Here is a 20,796-nt window from a genome sequence, read left to right on the forward strand (position 1 = left end):
TTCACAAGGACCCATCCTAAGTATATTTTGATGCTTTGCTGTTAGGAAGCTGCTGAAGAATTTTAAATACCGAATTCACGATTGGGTAGTCAACGTCCTTTATTACAGTTTGAGCCAGAAGAGAGTTGAAATCAATATAAGTTATTCTGAAGTGACAGCAGTGCAATAGCAAATCATTTTATGTTAGTTGTATTTTTCCTTGTGTTAAAATTAGTAATTTTTAGATAGAAACTGATGATTCTAGCATTTCAAAAGCACAATTTTCTGAATAAGGCTAAAATGTATCCAACTCCTTAAAACTATGCTTATAGGAAAAGAGCTACTTCCTTATTTGACATATTCAGCAATTATACTGTAATATTTGAGTATGTTCTAATTTTAAACCTTTCTAAATTCAAAAGGAATGCTGGAGTATGATTCATTTTTATTAGATGTAGATGTACAGCACATAAAAATGGTACAGTTTCATAACATTTGTGTATAAATAAGTTCCTATAATGAGAAGGTAAAGCAAGAAGATAGAAGTTTCACAGATGAAATAGGTAAACACGTCTCATTGTAAAGCTTGTGATATTTGGAAGTAATTTACATTAACCCCAAGCATCCCTGTGGCACCAAAGACTCATGACTGCGTTACTGTCCAGCCTCTTACTTTGAGAGTTGTCCAGATACGGTCACTGCAGGGTTGACATGGCTTTCTGCAGCAGCTGAACCATGATGGGATAGACAGGGGCAAACTCCTTGCCTTCTCGCGTTCTTACTGATTGAACGTACGCTTCCAGGGCGCCTCTAAAAAGAAAAACCAGCAAAGTAGTTAAAGCAATGTCCTACAAAAATAAGTTCAAGATCTGAAATTAAATTAAAAACTTTTTTCCCCTACTAAAGAATTTTGCATGTCTGTGTAGAAGGTAGCAGTGAAGAAAGCCTTTACAGAGCTCTACAGAATTGTTTCATGATCCTTCTCTCCTTTCTTGCATGTTTTGAGGAGTGAAGAAGTTAACACTTAAATAATCAGCAGCAGCATGTTGCAGATGGCTTGAAATGACAGCTCTGACGCACAGACTCAGGCACATTGCTGTACTGGTAACCTTTAGAAATGAAAAGAATAGACTCCAGCTGCTGCAGACGCTAAGAGTACAACTCAGAAAATGAAAACTGGGACACTGGTGAACAACTGAAATGCCTTTAGGTGATTTCCTGGCTAAGTCTTTTGAACTACTGTCCTTTGGGAAATACTGGTCTAAATCGGAGACAAATTGCATGTTTGAGGTTGTGTAGCTTTGCAGTATTTTACTTACATGTTATTGTAGGGTGTCACACGTAAAAGCGGTGTGCAAGTTACACAAATACAGAACTTTCACAGCTAAAAGGGGCAGCAGTGAGCATGTACATGTCTGTAAATAGTTTAACCTGCTTTACAAGCACATGGCCACCTTCTAACCAACAACTCTAGTAAATAGTATTGTTGACTTACACTGTATCTGTAAAGGAAAGACTTTGTAAAGCCCAGTGTCAGCTTTTGACTTAATAGTTCATGACGTAGGCCAAGTTGGTTTTGCCATATATGACTGTGGTGGCTAATTTAGGTGATTTTTTTTTTTTTTTCCCATATCCTTTTTTTCTTCCATTTCTTCTTATGCAACAGTGAACTTGGGGAGGTTGCTTCTAGAACTTGTTCGTATTATGGTCCATGGTGCTATTTACAGCAAGATTGTGACACTTAGGAAAAAACACAACAGACTATTTCAAGTGGGGACTGACAACTCCTGGGGCACACCTAGCCCACTTCTGTTTGGTAATGGCTCGTACAGAGCTCGTGCAGTAGCCCATCGCAGACCTTTCTGGGTCTTGGGTTTGTCGTCTGTGTGCTGGAGGTGCAGGACACGCCAGCAAGGCTGCTCTGCCCGTGATGGGGCACTGGGTTTGGGTAACGCAGCAGGAATGTGCCCAGGCCACCAGGGGCAGGCGGCTGCCTTTCGGGCACATCAGGGTCAGGTGAACAGGGCTGAGGGAGGTGGCACCGAGAGAACCGCAGCGGTGCGCCTCTGAGCACGCGTCAGCGGCTGTAAGTTTGCGGGCAGGGCCAAGGGGGCCACGGCTCCATCTTGCCACTGCTGCTCCACCAGACAAGCCCGCAGTGAGATCACGCAGAATTGCCGAAATTGTTAAGGGGACCTAAGGGAACATTGCAAACCCGTGCGCTGCTGTGGCAAGTGAAGTTGATGGGAAGCAAGCAGGCCCTCAATTAGGTAAGGCTAAGGAAAGGCGGCATTCAAAACTGACTCGGCCCCTTCCTCTCACCATAGGGGTCGGGGTAAGGTGGGTGATGTGGGACAAGAGAGTCCCACATCCCTGTACGAGCCTACTGCAATGGCAAGTTACACGAGCTCGGCAAACCCAGCAAACAGAGAAGTTGGTAGGACGAAGTGGGGGGGTCATAACACACTTTGTTGCCTCTGAGTGACAGCATCGCTAAAGCAGCAAGGCCTCTGAACTGCCTGAGTGAAAATTAAAAATCACCCGCGTCAGAGCTTTGCTGGAAATCTTCAGCAAAGTTGAGTCAAGTGGGCTACGTTCCTGAGGCCAAGAGCCTGTACTCAGCCTGGGGGAGAGACGAGTCTGAGCTTTGGGGTCTGAGAAGCCGGTGGGCGCGACGAGAGCCCGGCCCTGCGGGCTGATCCCGGGGTGCCCCCACGTCAGCGCCGGGGACTTGGGACCCGCACAGCCACAGGGTGCACGCAAGCGGCTCACAAATGCACACATTTGCAGCCAAAGTGCCTAGCCTGTCACACTACGGGAGTCTGACACACAGGGAGAGCCAAGTGTTCAAATGCGCGTGCAAGGAGCCTGGGGCCTGGCCTATCTGCTGCTGAGCACAGGCTGGGAAGGCAGCGATGCGGCACGAGGCGCTGCCCCCACCCACCGCAGCCCCCTCAGACGGAGCCGCTGGGCTGCAGGTCCCCTGTGCTGAAGCCCAGCGCTCATTGTCCAAGGTGAAGGAACAGGAGGATGGATGGGATTACTGGAGAGAGTCGAGAGGTTTCAGAAGGCTGCAGTGACTGAGTGAAGAAACAGCCCCTGCTGCTGGCCTGGATGCACTTGAGAGCTCCTCACCTGTACTAGCAGTTTACTAGTGAGTTACCACTGCGTGGTCCACACCCGGTACCAACACACGCTGAAGAGCTGCTTTGCATTTTTTTTGCACATAACACACACCAGGAACAAAGTTATCCCCCTTCACAATTGGAAAGGCAGGGAAAGAACATTTTTTCTAGCCAAAATAAAGCGTTCTGCCCTTGGTCAGCTCCCTGAAAGCTTTCAGCCTGCTCTTCCCGCTGGTCTCCTGGAGCATCACAGGGTCTACAGGGACAGCAGCAACAACTGCAGAACCGCTAGCTGCAGCCCACGAGTGCTCCACGTGCAGCTCGCCTCGCTCCCAGCAAGGGCCATCAGCCAGAGAGACCGCAGAGCTCAGCCACATCCTCAGGTAAGCTTTAAATCCCAAGAGAAGCCGGGACTAGGGGGAAGGGACAGCAGGCTAAGTGCTTTTTAGATCAAGGGGCCTCTGGTGGCTCTGAGGGGCGCAGGCAGGGCATGTGAGGAGCAGGCTGAACAGCAAGCGGGAGGCGCAGGCAGGGAAGGCTCAAGGATCCTATCGTGATGAAGGGAGATGCTTCAGAAGAGTCAGACGTGTAATCACAGTTCTGCTCAGGTCAGCAGTAATCATTCAACACGTTAGATTTTAGTTACTTTCTACAAAGAATAGTCCCCCTATACTTAAGTTGAGAAATTTCTGTGGCAATTTTCTTACTGTAGCTGTCAGCTATTCATCTTGCAGATCTTCCTCCCCTCCCACTCACCAGTGCCCCTGTCTTTGCCTCTATACACTCCCCAAAGTTTGTTGGTCACAAATAGTTTTGAAGTCATCGAAAGCTGCAAATAGGGAAAAAACAACAACAACAACAACAACAAAAACATATTGACCTGCTTAACTTAGAAAGCTCTGACACCTCTTGGTGAAGTTGTGGGATGGCATCACTGTCCAGATGGTAACAGTGCTGCCCCTTTCTGACTTTGATCATCTCCTTGCTCAAAAAAAAACCAAAACAACAACAAAAAAAAACCTTGAAAAAGATGACAGAGATAACCAGATACTTCAGATGAAAGGGAGAAGCAGCTCTACCCTACAAGCAGTGCCCAAAACCACTCACTGTCAGCCCTTGATAATCCTTAGCCAGACTGTTGTTCCCATCAGATCAAACAGGAGGGGACGAGATTTAGGCTACTCCAAGTGCCGAACACCAGTACGAGCCTTGCCATCACTCCCTCCAGCAGCTTTGGCCTTTTTTCTCTTTCCTGTCTCGAATCTGATTTACCTGGCAGAATGAACAGCAGCATTGGCAGGTGCTGTCACTTCAGAACTCAAAAAGCGGCTAAAGGAACTGTTTGTGAACTGTTTCTGGAGGTTGGTCAGGCTCAGAGCTGCCCAGTCTCTTCTCCTTCCCCAGCACACAAAGAGCTGACAGACGCCGATCTTCGTCAGCTCTTGTTGGGCTTTCTCTTTTACTGGGGCTTTGCTGCCTTGTTTCAGAGACAAAGCCAAACTTCAGCAGTATCACCAGCCCAGAAACATCTTAACTAATTCTTTTCCACCCAAAAGACAAACAGTAATTACCACTCCATCAACACTACAACATAAATTCTCAGGCATTTTCCTAAAACATACCTTGTACAGGTCTACATTGAATAATGAAAACAAAAGCCTTCTCAGTACTCTGAGACTACACGCGTTCACTATTTTCTCATGTCCCGTGTTTGCATCTCCAACAGAAGTATTTAAATGCTCTAGAGCAGTTAAAGTGCAATTCAGAACTAGGAACTGGGTGGAACTCTAAAACAGAAGCTGAGTTCTTCTCAGAGTTTTGTTAATGGCCCAATCCAAGACAAAGGCATGGTGAGCACCAACTTTTCACCAAATTTAACATTTATGTCAGGCTTCCTTGACTCGTCAGCCTTCAACTTTTGAAGGTTACCTTGCACGTGCCACATCTCTCCTTGGTGGGGATTGCACTGCAACCCTGTGGTGAACAACGCATGGGAACTGCAGTGCCAAAGGGATTCACAAGTCAAGGAGAAACACCTACAGCCCAGCAGAGGACATGGGGACCTCCAGAGCAAAACGGGCCTGGGGAACTACCTGCTTCACGTGTCCATGGAGGCAGAGCAGCAGTCTGCCTCCCACACGGTGTACGACAGCAGCCAGAGCCAGGGTGAGAGGATGAAAAGCTGCTGCAGCTGCTGTGACCTGGAGCTCCCATTCCCTACGTGGTGACCACGGAACAACTCCTGATCAGCCAGCCATCGAGCCCTCAGCAGCTCAGGAAACTCCTCAGCATCACTGCCCATGGCAAGGACACGATGGCGATGTGGCAGGAAGCCTGTCCCTCCCTTTAGGGACAGGACCCCTGGTAAGGAAGGGTACGGGCAGTAAAATGGCAGAAATTATAAATCCTGGGAGAAGGGGTATTCAAAGTCCAGGGAGTAACAGGGAGGCAGCTTTAGAAGTGCGAGGGAAAAGGAGCTGGGAGAGGTAACAGCACACATGGTCACCAAGTAGACGTGATTTCACAAGTACGTTTTGGATGGGAATTTAGTTTCTCTGAAGACAGCTACCTAATCCAGTAATCTTGAGAGGGGTTTCAGGACTACGACGCACAGAAACACAGACACTGCAGGAAGATGCTTAGGGCAAAGCACCGTGTTGGCTGCAACACGGCCAGACTGCAGCTCAGGCTGGCTGAGGTGGAAAGCCTTCAGCAACATGCTTCGCTGAAGCTTCTGAGATGCCTACATGGCTGTCTTGTTTCGGAGATAAATGTGTTTAACAGCAACGTTAACGCCTGAAATGCATATTTCATATGCTATTTTTGCACACTTCACTGGTCCTAGATCAAACAAGCTTTTGTAAACTATGCTGGCAGCACAGCATCCAATTCAGATGCACCATTTTACCATTTAAAATATCTGTATTACAAAAGATAGACTTGCTCCTGTAGAGGACACTGTAAAAACGCTTGTGCATAAGTAATGACGGGAAATAAACAGCATCATGGGTGAAAACGGTATCACCGAGTCTGCAGCACAGAAGAGATCGCAGCTGTTTTCACGGAAAAAGATGGAATTTATAGTTATATTACCGATGTTTAAGAAGATGGAAGAAACCCTGTTTATGTAATACACAAAACATACTCTTGAAGGGATTAGACTAAATAATGCCCTAAATTCAGCATCTTCCAGTCTAATAAAGGACATAAAACCTGTTCGGCAATCTGTTTCTATTTTAAACGACAAGCTATGGTATACATTACAAACGCTGTTTGTAGAAGGGAGCTATGGAAAGAGGCTTGGTGGGCTGTTCTGCATATATTAATGCTTCATTAAAAATGCCATAAGAAGTAAGGAAAAAAAAAATCTAAGTTTAAGATACCCTCCCACATACGGAAAAGGATTTTAAAGCACTTATTAAATTACTTCACTTGCTTGAGCAAAAACATGAGCTTTCTTGGAAATCAGGACAAGCTGATTATATAAGACCCAGATAGTTCTTTTTTAAAATGTTATTTCAACGCATGGAGATTTACATCTACAGCAAAAAGGGGGAGAAAAAAAAAAACGTATGATTTGGGCTGTGGCTCTTAAAGGGATATTAATGCATATCATTTGGAATTACTCTAATTAATTAGCTAATTTTATACGGCATTGTGAATACCGGTGCTGCCCTCCTGGGCTCTGCTTCAGTCGACTGGAGCCTGACGGCAGCTGCGAGCTGAGGCAGGGCCCTTCTCTTTGCTCGGTGCTGCTGCAGGGCCCCGTAGACCCAGGTCCCAGTCAGTGGGGCAGATTTTTCCTTAGCGTGCTGTTAAAATCCAGTTTGCTCTGCAGAGTTAAGTTGAAGGGGAAAGTGGAAGATGTGCTGCGTGAGAGCACACCTGTCTGACACCACGTCCATTTAATCGGGCACTACACGAGTTACTGGAAAACCAAACAGTAAAATCTGACAGCACCACCTATAGCGCAACGGCGACATCGCTGTTTGTTGAAAATTCCCTAATGAAGAGCTTGGTGGAACTGTGATTTTTGTTTAATGACCGAAAATAACTGACTCGGAGCACTTTTATGGACAGGCAGGTGCTGGCCGGGGACGTGGGTGGGCGCACCCCTTTGCAGGCGGCGAGCAAAGCCACACGAAGCGGCTGCCCCTTGCTCGCTGCACGTCGATGGGAGCAGAAATGCAGCCTGGTGCTGACGTTTGCAACAAAACCATCGTGGCCCTGCACGTAGCAGGGCTGAAGCCAGCTTCCAGGAGCTTATTTCAGGGTGGTCCCCAACCCTGCCCCCTGGCAGGTCGGTAGTCAGAGCTGCTCGGGATATCAGCTCCTTGTGAAATGAACTCTGCTGTTCACTGCAATGGGAAGAGGTGAGCTGGAAGAAGAATTTACCATGAACTGTCCTTCAGGCTGGCTCAAACGCTGCCACGTGTAACAGAAATGTTTCTCTTGTGGGAGATGGGCTGAGTTAAATAGGGAAAGAAGGGAAAGAAGAAAGCAAAAGAAAGTGCCCTGACTGCTTGCAGAAGTGCTCCTTTCAATGCCGTCCCAGGCTCTGGGACGACTCCCGCAGCACGGCCATCTCACCTGGCCGTCAGTGCCCACAGGGCAGCCGTCTGCCCGAGAGGGCTCCTGTGTTCCTGCCTGCTCCCCCTCCATTGAGCAGAGAAAATGGAGCTTCCAGGACACAACGCAGCTGACCTATTTTAGGTGCCTACTTCGGGAGGAGATGAATCAGCCCCGGCAGTGCCCAGTTCTCTGCTGGCTATAAAGGGAGGCGAGCTAATACATCCCCGGCCAGGTAATTCCCACCCTTCATGCCGAACACAAGCAGACAGAAATGCACAAAAATGCTCAGAATGCTCCTAATTCACAGCATTAACACCGTGCTGCATAGCAGGCATTTAAGATCTGCCGAGCAGAAGGAAAACTGCAATTAGCTTTAATATTAAGCTGTAAAGATTCTGATAACACGTGAATTAATATCTGAGAAGCGGGCCCCCAGAGTAATTGCACAGTTGTTATAAACTGAAGCTGCAGAAAATTCCCATTTGTGAGGCTGCACCAAACGTAAGGATAATTTCTTGAAGCAGTGCAGTGATCTGAGAGCCCAAAGCAGACGAGGTCCAAGGCTGAACAACTGCAGCTGGCAAAGGCTTGAAGAGGGTGAGTGATAAAAATACTAGAGAGATCAGCAAGATGCCTGCAGTTCAACTTAAGTTCACATGAGGCACAAAGTACAGAATAGCTCAGAAATCTTCTGATGTAATATTAAGGAAAATATAGAGAGTGTGAGTGAAACAGATGGTCGCACAAGCGGCTGGTTAGCTTGCCTGCCTCGCGGACGGGTAAGCAGCCTACTTAGAAGTGACTAAGAGGCATGACAAGAGATGACAAAAAGGTGAGCGCGCACGGCCAGGCACACAGAGGTTACCGGCCCCTGCACTGTAGACCCGTGCCCCGTGCCCACCGCACTCAAGCAGTCGGCCGGCTGGCCCCCGCTGATCTGCCTGGTCCTGGACGTACGGGAGATCCTGGAGACACCGCCTGCAGGGAGAGAGCTGCTCGACAAATCCAGGGACGTTCATTCATGCAGCTCAGCAAAGAGGCAGGAGGTACAGCATCCCATGGCATGTCAGGAATAGGGAAGAGCCCCTGGAGAGCCAGCAGAGGCATTTGGGAAGGGCAGGTCTTCAAAGCTGCCTGCTCCATGCCCTGGGAGCGAGGATATCCAAGCAGTGTCCAAGCCCTCCATGGCACAAAGCAAGAAGACCACAGTCCCACCATAAAATGCTCAAGTGAGAACCTTGCAGCAGCCTGCTCTTGGGATTACAGAGTGTAAGTATTTTTATAGAGGCATCTCATGCAAAATGAGTAAGGAATTCTGAACTAAAAAGCCTAAGTTTTCCGACTACACTAGTTGGTCTAATGGAAGATGCTCTCTCTGCCTAAAAGCCTTCTTCCAGGTGTATTAATACCCCCACGGTCGGAGCAATTTATCAGTGTCTGAACATGACCACCAGCAAGCCCGTTAACTGAATCAGTCTGAGTGAAGTTTAATTGCGAGCAAAGACAATCGTGTTGTAGTTTAAGGATGGCAATCTCAAATTTGTATAAAGGGATTGAAAAGACCTAAATCCCATCAGTTCTCATATGATCTTCATTCCTGGCTTTCTCTAATGTATCTGAAATCATCAGCTTTGCCAGCACTATCAGGACAGAGATTACAATAAAAATATTAATACCTGTTACATATATAGCTCTATCAGCACTATACCTATTATCCATTCCCTGTAATGAAAGATGCCATAGCTTGAGATTCAAGAAACCTATAATTTTGTAATCAAATTAAACTAATGACATGCAAGATTTTCAAAAAATACTCTTCTAATACACATGTGAAGAGACACAGTTTGTATTTTAATATTCCAGAAATAAATCCCACTAACATCTACTGGTGATCAACTAGCATTTCTGTAATTGGCCCAAGCATCGTACTGGGCTGTATCATGCTATCTGCTTCAAGAACTATAAGTCATAGATATATAAATATTTATAGCAGACTCCTTTTGGTTGTGTGCTTTGAAAACGTAGACAGATAATAGTCTATTTTCTCAAATACAACCACTGCTGGCTGGAACTTAAGAGCCATTTTTTACAATCTCAGCAAAAGCTGACCACAACCATGCACAGAAGTGCAAGGACAGAGCTGATCAAGCCCGGTACAGCTCTGTGTGACAACCTCTCCTGCGCCACTCAAGTGTGTAACACCTCGGCTGGGTTGGGACACGGAGAAGGTGGCTGGAAAAATTTGGCCATTAGGAGCCAAATGATCATCCAAGCCTTGAATCCAGAGGATCCTTGTGCTCGCTCCGTAATGTTCATAGAGCACTGATGTTCCCTCTAATTTATTTTAAAAATCAGTTTGTCTTGAAAAACAAAACTCTCCACAACTTCACCTAACATTTTAAGACACAAAATAGTATTTACCTATAAAGTTTTCTACCCTAGTAAGATTTTAATAAATCTGACATAATTATCACTTCCTAAAGATCCCCAGCTGGTTGCTGAAGAATAATATTACAGGGGTTACAAACAAGGCTCTTGCATTTTAAAATTCCTAGCTATATTTTCATTGCTAAAGCTTTAAATGCCTCTCTTTCTTGACACAGAAGACAGGATGGCTGCAGCCTTGATTTCTCAATAGCTGAGAGAGGCTGTTTTGCTAAAATACAGTGTTAACTTGGACCATCATTGTGTGTGGCGTCCCTCTTTTGGAAGAGGATTATGTGCTCATTCCAAAGGCACTGGAGGATTTGTATATGGGACAGGAAGGTGTTCTTATTTTCCCATTTTGCAACTCGTCCCGTGAGTGGGGAGAGGATAACAGTATTTATGATAAGTCACCGACCGCACTCTTCTCTACTTTTCAAGACAAGCCCTGGTGTCCAGATAAGCTATTGCTCAATTGTCATAAAAGTACAGAAGAAAGAAACATGATTTTTACCGTATGAGTGCAAGCCTGTCCTTTTCAGATGGATGATCATCAAGCCACTGGGAGTAGCGGGCAATGGACCACTCAGCCCTCTGATACAGGGAAACACAAATACCAGTTACACATAAATGCAGACAAGGACATACACGCAACAATTCCAGAAACAAAGAAGAAATAAGTGAAGGCAATAAGAGGCACGCTTAACACTGCTGTGATGCAGAATCAGTTAAGAAGTCAGAGACAATTTAACAGAAACAGCCCAATATGTTATTTTGGGAGCTCAGCGATGATCTCCTACATCAGCTGTTTGCCTGGTTCTGACAGTGGTTTGCATCTAGATTTCCTACATCCGACTGCAATCTGCAGTCTGGGATAAGACCTCAATTTTCTTCTACGAGCTAACTAACTATTAAAGAATTGAGAGCCCATTCAAAATCAGGTTATCATTTTCATACTGTTAATCAAAATATGAAATCAATGACCATAACACCTTTGCCACAATAAAAACAAAAGCCATCAAGCCATACAAAACATGAGCTTGAATATTTTTTTTAACTAAAATAACTAGGGTAAACAATAACACTTGTTACTTAGGACATCTACTAAGCAGTAACATTAGTTACTAACTCCTTAGGACATCTGCTAAGCAAAGACAGGTTGATCTTACTACCTGGAAGGGTGATTTTAACTCCGGTGGTGCTCTTGTAAATAAGAACTGAAGAATAATGCTGAATGGAATAACCTCTCCCAGAGCTGGGCTATTAGCAATATGCTCACTGGTCTGGAACAGCAGCGGTCTGGAAAAATGCAACAATATACTTGTGAAAGGAAGAAAAGGCTTATCTTATGCATTAGAATAATAACCTATACAGTGGCAATATTGTGTTAGGATAGAATCACCTCTTTTTTCCACTAGTCTGCTTCTCAGGTTTTCAACAAAGGTTCGGTTTGTGAAAATGTAGAAAGTTGTGTATTTTAATTAAACAACAAAGGACTGTAAATTTTGTATTTCAGTGAGAGCATGTAAGGTAACTACAGAACTCACTGTCATAAAGCAGCAGCACTGAAAGCAACACAAAACGTTACCATTTGGCCATCATTTGCATGACAAAGACTTTTAAATCATAGTTACACGCTGCTTAAAATTTAGAAGAACTTTAACATATTTCTACTTCGCTTGTGGGTGTTGCCAAAAAAGCTCTCAGTTCAGTCAGAACTATCAAAAGGTAATAAATCAGTTTTGAAATACAGTTTGGTCATATAACCAGTTGTTAGCTGATGCAACTCACCTGAACGACCTCAGCTGCCGGTACGATTTTCCCAGGTCAGAGACTCGCCGACACAGCGGTGCTACTGCTAACTCCATCTATAAAAACAAACATTTTAATTTGAGTTAGATTGTCCCCAAATCTAAAATTCAGCGTTCAAGTAGTCTGCCTTTAAATAATAACCCAGACTTGCAGACCAAGACATCAGTTCCTTGCTGGTGGCTGCTTTTGATACAAGAAAGCTGTTCTTTCATACTGCACTGCCCAAGCCAGGACTTCTGCTCATTTTTGGCAACACGGTAAGCGCCCCACGGCAAACAACAGCTATTCTCCCTGGATGAGAACAGGATGGGCTCTCGTGAGCTTCCTGCAACTGAAGCTTTGTTGGCCTGAGCAGGTTCATTTTGCCAGCGATGAGTTTCCAGATAAAGCACTTATGTCAAGGTCCCACACAGCGTGAGCTCAGAATGGGAAGAGAGCAAATCGAGGCAGGTTCCTGCAAACCATTACAAAAGCAGTAGGAGCGCACGCATATTTCAGCTGGGCACCCTTTCCTTTGGCGAAGGATGAGATTAAAGTAGTTCATTCTTGAATCCTCGGCCCCAAATTCAAGAGCACAAAACCCACGTGGACTGGCAGGCAGCTGGGACCTATTGCCACAGGGTCATACAGAATCAGAAAAAAGAGCATCCATAAGAGCATTATTTTCTTGCTCAGCTGTCTGCTCCCTGTTCAGTCTCCGAGTTACAGAATCCATCTTTAAAAACAAGCAATTTTAAACTCTTTCTGTTCTTTAAGCACTAAGGAGTTCACCTGCCTTTTCGAACAAGAGCCAGACTCCGCTCGGTTTTTATGGCATTCACGTGAGACTCAATTCCTGTCACAGAAATCTACACTACCAGTGAAGACACAGAAGTGAGAAAGAATAATTTCACCTCCAGATCCCCAGCTGAACCCTTCGGTACCATTACAGGGCAAAAATTCAGTCAACATGCACAACAATCCAAACAACACCATTCAAAAAAAAAAAAAAAACCAACAAAACTTTGGCAAAGTCATTTTATCCAGACGCGGATTAAGTCTTCATTTTTTGCGTTCCTGAAGTGTCAGTCAACAGAGGGATGCAAATTTTGTTTTTGGTGTAGATTTTTTAAAATCCCCACTTTGGAAGACTATTCAGACTGATTTCCACAAAACACACAATTAAGATTTTTCAAAGGATTAGAGCTAAAACAAGTAACCAGATAAAAACCACCATACAGTCAGTTTCCCATTTAAGTAACATCGCTGAAGTAGTGTTAAAGCACTTGCAATAATACAGTATTTAGGGTGAAGCCTTTAATACTGTTATTCTTTCCAACTGCAGCCTTTTCTCAGACAGAGCAAGCGATGTGGAGTGCACAATCACAAGACAGGCAGCTTCTCCCTGGGATTTCTGCAGGGAGGTGCCCCAGCTCCTAAACAGTGATGAAGCTCAGCCCAAGCTCAGCACAAGCTCAGGGTTGTTTCCCCAGGTCTCCTGGGACACTTCTGAGCACCCATGGGAGCCAAGAGGCCAGCCTGCTGCACAGGATCAGGAGCAAGTGGCCAAAAAGAGGAGCTTACTAAACAGGATTTGCTGCATCATCATACAAGACCCCAGCAGACCCTGACAAACAAATGGGAGCTCTGATTTCTTCAGAGCTTCTTTTCAGGCATCAGAAATGGCCAGGGGCAGCTGGAAGTAACTGGTATCCTGCAGGAGCCGGCGTCCCTGTGCTGGTGGGAGCCGTGGGCTTGTAGCTGCGAAGAACTTGGGAGAAGGTAATTCTTGTAGGTGCCTTAGAGAATTTGATAATAGGCAACAAAATGCCGTTCTGACTCGGGGAAACAGAGAAGCATGGATCAAACTGCACCCAGGAGGAGAAAGAGATCCCAGCACAGCACAACATAATTCTGCTTAATAAGTTTTAAATGATCGTTTCTCTCCTGAAACATAACATGATGTAATGAGACGTAAGTGAAACCTTCTACAGCTTAACCAGTTCCTTATTAAAACAAATTTCAATGATTTCTCTTAGACTTATTTAGTGGTTTACATAAATCAACATTTTTAGTCTTAAACACTAAAGAATAAAATTTCCTTCAGAAAATTCTGTTACTTCATCTTCAACCTTTATTCACGGTAGGGAATTATTAGTATTGCTAGAGCTAGATAAATTTAATGGCAGCAGATGGTTGATTCGTGAAGTACTAGTTGCCAAAGGAAAAAAAAATGTTTTTAAGCTTTGCAGCATACTATACCATCTCAAATTGACTCACGAAGAGTGGGAATGAGTGAAAACTGATGTGGTAAAAATGAACATAAACCACAGAAACTCTTTTTTTTTTTTAATTTACAATGTTAGTCTGCTACGTGTTATAACCCAATCCCTCCAATAAAAACTGTACCTCGCATAACAACAAAGATTGTGGTTTTCACTTGTATTTTAGCATTTGTCTGGATCCAATGATATAATGAGATGCCGCAGCTTCTTTCTGCTGCTGCAGTCCTTTCTTCAGGCCCTCTGTAGAGGTTTTGTGCCTCCACTGAGCACCAAACTGGATGGCACCGCTGGCTCAGGAGGCTCCGGAACAGCTGCTGGTTTTAAGGTGCTGCAGTTGGGCAGAAGACAGAGCACACGTCACTGCGTGCTTTTGCCACCTGTCATCACCTGAAGCTGCATCAAGTGTTGACTCACGCAATGAGGTTCTGCTGTAACAGCTTTTGTTGTGAGATGTAACTACAGCTTCCAAAGCATTTCGGTGAGCTTTTCCAGGTCAAGTGCTGCTTTTGGCTGTCTGCGAGCCAGTATTTGTACCGTGGTGTGTGCGAGGCCTTCAATGCATCCACATTCAATGGGCGTTACATATGTAACGATGAGTAGCATTTTTTGTTTCTTTTCCAAATTTCTCTCCCAAAATTACATATTTGAAAATTGGTACGTCTAGGTTAAATTCAGTAAGAAATCAGGTGTCCAAGGAATAACGTGCAACCACAACTAACGTGAGATGATCGTTATCACAGGACTTCAGGACCTGTTGGAGGAGAGGCAATAAGAAGTGCGTGTGCACATGGAAAAGGGAGAGCTAGAATGGAAGAAGGCCTAACGACTGCCTCATTTCCGCTAACTTTGTTCCAAACCCATTGCTCTTCCATGATTTATTCATGTTATTTTGTTATGCTTCACAGAACAGAATGACAGACTCTCGCCCAACTTCTATATAAAACGTATTCCTCTCCTCAGTGATTCCTGCTCTCTAGGCCTAAAAAGGCTATGTTATCTTTTCTTCTCGTATGACCCTGTCATAGCCCATGGCTAGTTGGTCAATTATCTGTTGAACTATTCACTGGCTAGCCATATTGTAAAAACAAATCCATCACATGGCTGGCTTCTCTAATCGGATTATGTTCAGCAACCCAAGGGTGAAGTTAATACGTAGTCCAGATACAGATAATGCATATAGATTGAAGGGTGCTTTGAAAAACTCCACAGTGAAGTTATTGTTTTGTGCCTATTGTGGTATTTTCAAGATCTCTCGTTACCAAAAAGCTGTTTTTTCAGTTGGAAAATCTTAGCATTAAATTTTTAGCAATTATATTTCCTCCTGGCCAAGATGAATTCCAAGTTTTTAAATGTTAACTCGGAATGCTTTTTTTCTAGCCATTCAGCAGGAGAGAATGCTTTAACAAGCGAGGGAGCAGAAGAGTGAATTATTGTATGAAAGAAGCTGGCCTTGAAGGGATGTGGAATTTGATTTCTCCACCATGCAGCAATTCCAAAACGGTTGATGTTTAAGTAAATCCTTCAGCTGCAATACCTCCAAAATATTGCACATAAGAAAATAGTTTCCTCCTTCTGGCGGGATAGTTGGCACTAAACATTAAGTACATTTTATCTTTAGTAGCTTTTGCCCTTGTGACTACGACTGTGATTACGACTTCCTGCTTCCCTTACTCCTCTGTAAGAATCTAAAAAGGAGAGTATTTTATGAAAAAATGATAAAAAACATTTTTAGTTGTATTAGCATGCTTGATCAAAGGGGCAAATCTATTTACATTAAAAAAAAAAATAATGCAAGATTACTATTCTTGCTTTTTTAATGCATATTAAATCAAGAAAATAGATTCTGACCATAAGCTAACCAGCAGATAGGAACACTATTTCTATGATAGAATTTAGTGCAGTCAACTTCTACAGTAAAAGCATTTTTCTAGGAAAATTCAGTAACGCCAAAAGATTTTGCAATATATTGACAAAAACTTAAAGAGTTGGTGGCAGTGTTAACTACGCCCCATCAAAACAGTTCGACCACAGTACTGAAAAACGACCAAAAAAACCCTCAAGTCACACCTAGATAAGAAATATATGAAGCTATATACAGAATGGTATTAACTCAAGCGGGACCAATAAAAATATTTTCAGCCACTTGACAACGGCTGAAAATAATCAGTCATGACATGACATGGGGCTTGTGGCAGAGGCAGTGGCTCCAGCTTTCCATGTCACTCCAAACACAGTACACAAACCTGTGCCATGGATGGTATAAGATGGGAAATCACATCATGCTTTCACACATGAAGCCTAAGGATGACTTAGTCTTTGCAACAACTGGTCTAGTTGATTTCAATGTAGTTGTAATTTGTATTTATTATTAATAAATAGTTATTTTCCTATATCGGTTTACAAACTGTATGTAGGAGACTACTAATTTTCATGCCAAATATTACTGTAGAATCCCCATTTCTTCTACATAAAAGTCTCAGTTTACTGTGTTTGTATTTCTTCCTTGGCTGCACTGTCCAGAAATTCTACCAGGCTTTAAGAAGGCCTGAACCACAAGCCACAAATCCCAGAGCATTCCTCAGTGTAAGTGCTGTAGCAACTCTGAATACCAAACAAGCTAAAAGGTCCTCTGGAGAAGAACTGGTACTCCCCAGAAACAGAAATAAAAAACCATCAGGGCTTGCTTGCTTGCCTGCAGGAGAACATTTTTTCCAGTCTGAGTAGAACTGAATTTGAAAGTGAAATTTAGTATTACATACATGAATACTGAATCGTGATCATCTTAAAAATACAAAAACAAATGAAAACAACCTGATCCAGGAATTTATAGGACTGAACTGAAAAGTAATCTTGTCCAATTGCCTGTATAAAAGCTGAGAGCATGAATTCAACCTATGCACTGGAAGTATTTCAAACAATGAGAGTCCCAAGAAACAGCACAGTATGTGATAATAAGCTTGCAGCATTGCAGACATTTTCTAGGGCTTAAAAAGCTTCTGTGTTCCTGTAAGCACTGATCTTCATGAAATCCTGATATTCTGGCATATTTCATGCCTACCATACCTATTTTACAGCTGCCAAACTAGCACACAACTGGTCTTACTGCTGGAATATCTGTAATGCCTAAGATAGCAAAATGCAATACTGAGGCTGTGCAAACAGGATCAGACAGAGGGTCAGGTTCAACAGAATTACAGCAATAATTCCCAACTGTGTAAGCAGCTGAGCCTTACTCAAGAAAATCGGATCTGTTATGTACTTCACCGGACCCAGCTCTGAATGAAGAGAGCTTGAAGCCTCTGTCTTCCCTCTTCTGTGTATAGATACCTGTTGTTTTGAGGCAACTTATCAGTAAAACGAGCCGGTAGTGCAAAAAATGTCACATCTGACTCTCAGCCAAAGTCATTCTGCTAAGTAAGAGGCCTGTATCTCTAAGTGACCTGGAAGAAATGTGGTGAGAACATTTAATAAGATGCCCCAAATCTGATGCAATCCAAAATTATTTGACTTGCAACATAAATGTTTATAATAGCACTTCAAGTTGACCAAAGCTGGATAGATCTGCCCAAGTCTTCTGCTTGCAAGTAACCCCAGAACACCAAAAAAGGTTTTTAATCTCAAAAGACAGTTTTAAGCCTGCTAATGTAACCCTTTTTGAGTACAGAAAATTCAAGATGACTCTACAAGGCAGAGTACAAGCAGAAGCGTTTTATAAACAAACCTCCTCCTACACACACAGTGTCTTTCCAGGCAGGTTCTTTCCTTCAGCTCTGGCGTTTGTCCAGCAACACAGTGCCTTTCTGGGCCTGAAAGTACTCTGCACGCAGCATTTAGGGCTGCTTGGGAAAGCTGTCCTTCCCATCAAGTCAGAAACCCAGCTGAATTGCTGCTCCCTGCTCTCCCCAGCCCAGGGCAGCAGCAAGCTCCCCTTCCCTTCGGAGGAATCCAGCCATCTCCTCAACAAAGGCAAGTGCCACGCCAACAACAGCATGGAAACGAACTGACTCCCGTGCTGGATTGCAGCCAAAATTCAGGCTGAGCACACAGAAAACGTGCCTAGGACAAAGCTACACCCTCTCCACCAGGGCGACCTGGCAGCTGGCTCCGGTTTACGTGTTCTCCAAAACCCGTGGATTTTGGGGAGGAGTAGACACACCCCAGAAAAAATGGATATAAGGCAGCCTTCAAATACAAAATACTTAGTCTGTTTTCTGTTATCCTGAGTGATCCCAGGCCATTCTGGACTCTAAAAAATCCCTGTGCAGCCTGGGAGCTCTATGCAGAGATACCTGAAGGTGCTGAGTGAGTGGACCCAGCCAGTTCTTGTGTAAGGCCACTTTTAAATAAACCAAATATATTATGCCATGTGAAGATGAGACGAACACAAGCAAGACCCCAGAAGCAGCAACTGTCAAAGGCAGGAGACAAGAATGAATTCAGAACCTTTTTTTTTTTTTTTTTTTCCTTCCTCAATACAAAAGAAAAATGAAAAATTTATCTTCACTCAGCTGTCCACTCAGGAGTTACACTCAGCAAGGTGGGGAAGAACATGCAATCCCCCTACACTCAAATGAAAACATACCTTCATTTCTTACTTAAAAGGCAACCTGTGTCAGAACGAGAAAAATATGTGTTTAAAAAGATAAACGAGTGATATTTTTAGTATTATAATAATAGGTGCTTAGATCAGATGCTCTGAACTGTAGAATTAGGTAAGGATATTTCCCAAATTTATACGACTTACTTTAGCACTGCAGCATAAATTACAAAAATTATTTATATTCCTTCCAGAGGAGGAGTCAAGTGTCCTTTTTTTCTATTTTATGCCATTGTCTTCAAAATAGCGAAGGGAATGGAGCCTTCCCACTGAAATCAATCTAACACTTCCCTTTAAATTCTTTGGTTAAAGGCTGGTCTGCTGCTTTTGAGTAATGAATACAAAAACTTTATTCAAGAGTAATCAGTAGAAGCCTATTGCATGGTTTAGTCCACTGTTAAAAAATGACAGTTGTGTAAGAGCCTGAAAGCTGAAAGAGCTGGAGTTGATCCTTTCGATACCCATACCCAAAAAAAATGCCCCACATGGAATTGCCCTGATACCTTGATTTGGTTATGACGGCTGAAGTCCCAATCTGGAACATGAAAAGAAGGGCTGGTTTTCACGTATGGAGTTTTTTTTAACCCCTAAGGGCTGACAGTGTCAGGCAACCTGATCTGTATGTATGTCCTGACAAAGATTTTTCTTCTTGCCTTTTTTCAGGGCACTTAAAGGCAAAAGATACAAAGCAGCCACAACCAGTAAAGAAGGTAGTAATTCCTCCCCTCCCTGCCTTCCTCTTCTACCTCAGTCACCTACTAGCCAAAAGCAGCACTCAATATGCAGACAACTGGTGCCTAATTCCCTTTTCCGCTTGGATAGCCTGTATCCTTCAGGCCAATCTAGTAGATGCCTATGTTCTTTGGCAAGTTAATCACATGGTGTTACTATTGACAAATTAAATTTGAATATAGCAGATAACACGGAGAAGCAGTGGATATTAATCTAGTGATTTGTTTTGTGTTTTAGCTCACTATAAAGATATGGGTAAATCTGAGAGACAGGTGAGTCAGGTCATGAAGAGAATCCCACAGGAAAACTGCCCTTCTATTAATGCAAGGGCAATTCTTCCACGGGATATTAATATTTCTTTAGCTTGTCTCTTACTCTGCAAGGCAGGTGAGCTAGTGATTAACCACTGCTGGCACCATGATATATAAAGCAATTAAGAAAACGACACTCTATTCCATTACAAGAGAGAGAAAGAATGAAGTGAATGAACGGTGGCAAATGATGGATGTACCGAAGAGGTCAGACAAGATGGATAATATTTCAAGACGTAGCTGAATTTAAATGAAACAGTCACTTGATGGGGAGCTGTCACACCTCCTTGAATGTGCTTTGCGGTGACAACTACTTGGATGCATTTCTCTGGAATCAGTATCTCTGAGAAAATGTTTAGAACTGGAATGCACCAATCTCCACAGGTGCCTGTTTATACTTTGCTGGGGGTAAAAGTATCGATACCTTTCAGAGAACACAGTGAAGCAACAATAAAAAGCAGAAGCTGGTATTAGGGGTACCTGTGCGAAATCCGCTGCAAGCCGCATCTTCCCACCTTCACCAAGGGGCCTTATTAAACTGGCATTGCGAATGAAAAGTTCAATTGCTCTTTGAGCCATGGCTTCAGTGTTATCAAAGACAAAGTCAAAACACTCAAAATGTCTGAAGTAGTCACTCATTACTCTTGCTATAAAACCCTGTAGTTCTTTCATGTAGAGAGAACAAGGGACATCTGGTTTTCCTGAGCTGGATAATGATCTGCCAAAAAAGAAGAAAAAAGGAAAAAGAAATGGAAGCAGTTAAATTCATCTTTAAAACACAACCAAAAACTACTGAATTCTTTTTCATTTTTTTCCCTACTCCATGAAGCCATGGCATGAATTATAGAGTATCATTTAGGCTCTGAATAGAGTGTGTAGCTCTTTCTGAAACCGTGGTGAAAAAATCTCTCTTATCAGCCATTCCCATCCTAGCAAGATAAAGGAAATCACCCCACTCCCACCTAACTTGCAGAGCCCCT

At 43.6% G+C, this 20,796-nt stretch overlaps 1 protein-coding gene across 2 annotated transcripts in view; it reads right to left on the minus strand.

Moving 5' to 3' along the window:
• Positions 1–407: 407 nt before the first annotated feature.
• Positions 408–20,796, minus strand: part of COG5 (component of oligomeric golgi complex 5) — a 186,000-nt gene continuing 165,611 nt past the window's right edge. For both annotated transcript variants that reach the window (XM_066989725.1, XM_066989728.1), the window contains 5 exons: positions 20,297–20,534; positions 11,892–11,968; positions 11,273–11,399; positions 10,615–10,694; positions 408–789 (listed from right to left, as the gene is read on the minus strand). In XM_066989725.1, the coding sequence (XP_066845826.1) occupies positions 675–789; positions 10,615–10,694; positions 11,273–11,399; positions 11,892–11,968; positions 20,297–20,534 (637 nt within the window). In that variant the 3' untranslated portion in view covers positions 408–674. The remainder of the gene's footprint in view (positions 790–10,614; positions 10,695–11,272; positions 11,400–11,891; positions 11,969–20,296; positions 20,535–20,796) is intronic.

The sequence above is a fragment of the Anser cygnoides genome, chromosome 1, assembly GCF_040182565.1.
Source record: "Anser cygnoides isolate HZ-2024a breed goose chromosome 1, Taihu_goose_T2T_genome, whole genome shotgun sequence".
In the NCBI taxonomy this organism is placed as follows: Eukaryota; Metazoa; Chordata; class Aves; order Anseriformes; family Anatidae; genus Anser; species Anser cygnoides.